At 39.5% G+C, this 5,494-nt stretch overlaps 1 protein-coding gene across 3 annotated transcripts; it reads right to left on the minus strand.

Annotated features, from left to right (window-relative positions):
- Nucleotides 1-554: 554 nt before the first annotated feature.
- Nucleotides 555-4,888, minus strand: popdc3 (popeye domain cAMP effector 3). 3 transcript variants are annotated; one of them, XM_074652603.1, is made up of 4 exons: nucleotides 4,757-4,888; nucleotides 3,997-4,551; nucleotides 2,431-2,539; nucleotides 555-2,110 (listed from the first exon to the last, which is right to left on the minus strand). In XM_074652603.1, exons 2-4 carry the CDS (start codon nucleotides 4,500-4,502, stop codon nucleotides 1,844-1,846), a joined length of 882 nt encoding a protein of 293 aa, XP_074508704.1. In that variant the 5' UTR covers nucleotides 4,503-4,551; nucleotides 4,757-4,888; the 3' UTR covers nucleotides 555-1,843. The 3 variants fall into 3 exon arrangements, with proteins under 3 accessions (XP_074508704.1, XP_074508705.1, XP_074508703.1); XM_074652604.1 differs by having other exon boundaries at nucleotides 3,997-4,642; nucleotides 4,757-4,864; XM_074652602.1 differs by lacking the exon at nucleotides 4,757-4,888 and having other exon boundaries at nucleotides 3,997-4,731.
- Between the last annotated feature and the right edge of the window lie 606 nt (nucleotides 4,889-5,494).

The following is a 5,494-nucleotide window of genomic DNA, read 5'->3' on the forward strand; positions in this document are numbered from 1 at the left end:
TCATAATTCTTTTAATATACTATGACTTTATTTTATGTAATTTTTTGACATACTATAGGATGACTTTTTTCACACATTTTTTTAACATATACTATGACTTTCTTTCCAAGAATTTTTCGACATACTTTAGTATGAATGTTTTTCATGAACTTTTTTTCATGAACTTTTTCGACATAATATACTTTGAATTTCTTTTTCTATAGTATGACTTTTTTCATACATTTTTTTAACAAACTATGACTTTTTTTCATGAGATTTTTCGACATACTATACTATGACTGCGTTCGAATAGTCCTTTTTTGCTTAGGAAGGTTCCTAACGGAGTGAAATGACCCGGAAGTACCTCAGTAGCAGCCATGATAAGAGTTGTTGGGGTTCATGTTTAATATGAGTGGACAGTCATTTCGTTTAACTTGATTTTTAATTAATTATTTATTTAGAACATGTCACAAATACCTCAGTAAAACACAAAACAAGAATAACAAATAAAATGAACAGTAAACAATAAATTAATAAATAATCAACATTAATAAGTATTCCATGTCCGCAAGGAAGTTGGAAGAAGTATATGATCCTACACCTTCTCCATAACTCCAACAATTAACTCAATATTTATCATATATTCCTTTGTTTATTTCAGTTCCAACCTTGGTAATGAAGTGATATTTTTCACCGGCTGTCCACGTTAGGTCAGATATATAACTTTATTATCTGTTGATAGAGTGTTACAGCAGCAGGAGGACCTGTGGTATCTCTCTTTCACACACCGCGGGTGAAGCAGTCAGTTACTGAAAGACCTATTTAACAACACACAGGGGGGAGCAGCGCCTCATATCCAGATTAAGAAACCCTGGGTTGCCTAAACGAGTTGATAACCAGCATCGTAGGACCACTTAGCGTGATCTCGGTTGTTAGGGTTAGTTAAAACAGATAACGAGAAGATACCCTGGGCAGCATATGACCCATCACAAACATTGACGTCATGAAGTCAGCAGGATGTCTATAATATTAGACAAATACAAAGAAGTTAAACACATTATCAGACTAATAGTAACACAGTTGAAGCTGCCAAATGCAGGAAGGACAGCTGGTGAAAGAGTAGAACGGCTTTCAAAGTAGAACGGATGAATAGATCACATTTCATTATTCCCTTTGATAATTATGTGGCCTGTGTGCAGTTTCAGCCTTCTTTCAGCTGCGTCCGTCGGTGTGAAACGGACTTGAGAGCAAGTAAAAAAATAAATATAAAAACATAATTCAAAGCGGTAAACACCCCCCATGAATCCAGCTGTCCTTCCTGCATCTGTCAGTTTAAACCGTGTTGTTTTTAGTCTGGTTTATGACTGGAACTTCATTGTATTTGTGTAATATTATCTTACGATCTGCGCACCGAGCTCTGATTGGTCAGTAGGAGGTGCTTTTATACGAGTCTTATCTGGAACATAACCTGCTCCGGAGCAGGATAGGTGTTCAGCATCAGTTACCATGGCGATCTACCCCAGTAAGAAGTGAACCATCATCGTAGGATGGAAAACCCTGAAGGGTTAAACCCTGAAGTTACCTCGCTAACCCCTGATCCCGCTCCGTAGTCCAGGCCTCAGGCCTCAGCGGTCTTACACGTCGTAGCAGTCCCTTGAGAGGATCCGCTTGACTTGACACACCATGTTTCCTAATATGCATATTGAGATCTGATGATAATGTGAGCAGATTTAAAATAACATCACTTGAATATCACTTACCCTACAATGTGCAGATAATGTCACACTTTAACCGACACTGACTACATGCAAGGAGTCCGTTACGTGTTTACGGCTTGGAGCAGTATGTGTGCATGTGTGTGTGTTCAGGCAGTCCTTGCACCCTGCACTGGCACTTGCAGGAAGACATCTGATTCGGGCCCCATGTGACAGAAACTTGGTAAGCGGAGATCAAAGCGGTGCCCGGACTTGTCGAAAGCCTTGTCGTTGAGGGAGTACAGCTTCTCTGCAATGTCATTGCGCACAACCAGGGCAAAGATCTTGGCTATGTAGCGATGCTTAGCAAAAAGGAGATAGAGCTTCTTCCTCCTCCACGCCACGTATCGGCAGGGGTTATCGGCACGCAGGGTCACCTGTGGAGAATGAGACAGAGATGAGACTGAAAGGAAACAAGCTGGCAGATTCATGCGTGTCAGTTTAAGGATAATTAATAATCAGTTTATTACAACGTGGGTCTCATCTTGTAGTTTTGTCCACAAAGTAATTGCTGTGATTTGGGAACAGATGGACAAAGTTATCATGAAATGGAATTATCCTTCAACTGGGACAGGAGAAATTGAGTCATGGAATTTCACTGGTATTGGTATTGACTGCTAAACTTTCTGGTATTGTGACATCCCTAGTTATTAATGACTGAAATGTGTTTTTTGCACATGCATGTGATGAAATGGACCTGGAATACACCCTCCTCTGATGGTCTGAGAGAGTCCCACTCAGGTGAATCCAGAAACTGGAAAGGGTAGATGTAATGCAGAAACTCTCCATTGACTGTCACCCGGATTCTGTAGGGAGAAATGGAAGGGTAGTTGATATTAACTAATCCACTTTCCACTATAACATAAAGGGCAAGTCAACATGAACTCTCACAGGACACAAAAAACTGCTGCTAACACATGAAGCAGTGATACGGTGTCACAGCAGGTGTCCTGCCTTTATAACCATGGATGAATAAAGAGAACTGGATACAACGTTGGGAGATAAATACCACCCCGGTCAGCTGTAGGCTACAAGAGAACAGCACCTATCCTCCATCTGTATAGTGTGAACAACACCAAACAATCCTGAGGTGATAAAAAGAGAAGCAAAACTACATTTGCAACTTTATTTGTTGCAAAAACGATTTTGTAAGATCGGCACCTTTTTCGAACTCTAGGACAGGGGTCAGCAACCTTTACTATCAAAAGAGCCATTTTAGGCAAAAATGGAGCCACAAAAACAGTCATAATATCACAAAAATAAAGTCATAAATTAACGAGAAAAAAAGTCTACAACAATGATACATAAAAATGAAAATGTAAACAAAAAACAGCCACTAGAGAGCTGCAGGTTGCTGACCCCTGACCTCTGACCTCTGCTCTAACCTAAAAAAAGTCGTAATATTGCAAGAAAACAAGTCGTAACTTTACGAGAAAAAGAAGTCGTAATATTACGAGAATAAAGACATAACTTTACGAGAGAAAAAGTCGTAATATTACGAGAAAAAAGACATAACTTTACGAGAAAAAAAGTCGTAATATTACGAGAATAAAGACATAACTTTACGAGAGAAAAAGTCGTAATATTACGAGAATAAAGACATAACTTTACGAGAAAAAGAAGTCGTAATATTACGAGAATAAAGACATAACTTTACGAGAAAAAAAGTCGTAATATTACGAGAATAAAGACATAACTTTACGAGAGAAAAAGTCGTAATATTACGAGAATAAAGACATAACTTTACGAGAAAAAGAAGTCGTAATATTACGAGAATAAAGACATAACTTTACGAGAAAAAAAGTCGTAATATTACGAGAATAAAGACATAACTTTACGAGAGAAAAAGTCGTAATATTACGAGAATAAAGACATAACTTTACGAGAAAAAGAAGTCGTAATATTACGAGAATAAAGTCATAACTTTACGAGAAAAAGAAGTCGTAATATTACGAGAATAAAGACATAACTTTACGAGAGAAAAAGAAGATAGCACGCAAAATTACTACTTAATAATATTATGACTTTATTCTCGTAATATTACGACTTCTTTTTCTCGTAAAGTTATGTCTTTATTCTCGTAATATTACGACTTTTTCTCTCGTAAAGTTACGACTTTATTCTCAAAATCTCAGATATATTTTTTTCCCTCAGTGTGGCCCTAGAGCTCCAGGTTCCTGACCTCTGACCCCTGGCCTCTGACCCCTGCTCTAGCCTGAAGGAAAACCACATGAATGCAGTTTAATTGAACATAAAGAGTCACCTGCCGGACAGCAGCACCGACAGCTTGTCTATGGCTGTTTTCCCCTCCATGGCGAAGCAGTGGTCCTTCTCTAAGACGTGCACGTCTCCGTCACAGCAGTTCACGATCCTCCCGAAGTGAGTGAGCGACACCCCGAGCCTCTTGAACATGCAGCCGTACAGCTCCTGGAAGTCCCGCCCGAAGGAGACGCTCCTCAGCCGGTAGGAGACGTGCAGGACCTGACCCAAACTCACAGCGAACAGCGCGAAGCTCCAGAGGAAGGAGTCCGTGGTGCAGGAGTCCGTCCAGGCCCACAGAGTGAGGCAGAAGAAGCCCAGAGAGAGGAAGGAGAAGAGGTACAGGAGTCCGTAGAAGCCGCTGCCGCCCATGAAGCCGAGGAAGAGGAGGATGTGAGCGAGGTGGAACACGGAGCCCTCAGACGCGGTTCTCCACGAGACACATAGCGGGTAACCCGGAGCCGCCGGTTCCACCGTGTAGTTCATCGCTTCGAAGTCCAGAGGCTCCATGTCGAGTAGAAAGAGGATGAAACTAGCAGAACATTGAACACAGAGTCACCTAAAGCCTGTCTGCAGACACAGAGTCACCTAAAGCCTGTCTGCAGAGACACAGAGTCACCTAAAGCCTGTCTGCAGAGACACAGAGTCACCTAAAGTCTGTCTGCAGACACAGAGTCACCTAAAGTCTGTCTGCAGACACAGAGTCACCTAAAGTCTGTCTGCAGACACAGAGTCACCTAAAGTCTGTCTGCAGACACAGTCACCTAAAGTCTGTCTGCAGAGACACAGAGTCACCTAAAGTCTGTCTGCAGACACAGAGTGGCAACATGAGACGACACGGAGCGAGTTACCAGCTGAATGTGTGAAGAGAGCAGGACCTGAGACACCACCGGAGTAACAACAAAATAAAAGTTGTTTTAGAGTTGTCTTTTTTTTTTTTTTTAATTTGTATTCGTTATCACAAAATGTATTTAATTATGTAATTTCATAAAAATAAGTCACAGTATATTATGTTAAAAAACTTTCAGAAAAAAAGTCCTTGTATAATAATATTATTATACTATTATAATAACTATTATACTTTTTCCAGAAATCTTTAACATATTATGTTAAAAATTTCAGGAAAAAAAGACATAGTATAATAACTTAAACAATTTCAGGAAAAAACGTCATTGTATAGTATGCCCAAATTTCATAGTATAATATGTTAAAAAGTTTCATGAAAAACAGTCATAGTAAATTATGTTAAAACTTTCAGGAAAAAAAGCCATAGTATAGTATGTAGCAAAAATTAAAAACAATAATCAAAACAGCGATAGATTTATTTTGACAGTCTTATTTCCGACGTGTCTGTCTCTGGGAGGCTAAACTAAGCATTACAACGAGATGGAAATATGATAGCAGTGGTCCTCTTGGCTTCTGGTGTCCTCTTGATTCTAAATATGACATTGTGAATGTGATGTGGTGAAAAATAAAATAAAATGCCAATAAAATTATTCATT

This window comes from Sebastes fasciatus, chromosome 12 (assembly GCF_043250625.1).
Source record: "Sebastes fasciatus isolate fSebFas1 chromosome 12, fSebFas1.pri, whole genome shotgun sequence".
NCBI classification, from domain to species: Eukaryota; Metazoa; Chordata; class Actinopteri; order Perciformes; family Sebastidae; genus Sebastes; species Sebastes fasciatus.

Coding starts and splice junctions, on each gene's coding strand:
- popdc3 (XM_074652603.1), bottom strand. CDS start 4,502: ATGGAGCCTCTGGACTTCGAAGCGATGAACTACACGGTGGAACCGGCG. Junction 2,540..3,996: donor TCGGTGCTGCTGTCCGGCAG/GTGACTCTTTAT, acceptor TTCTCCCTACAG/AATCCGGGTGACAGTCAATG. Junction 2,111..2,430: donor CAGAGGAGGGTGTATTCCAG/GTCCATTTCATC, acceptor CATTCTCCACAG/GTGACCCTGCGTGCCGATAA.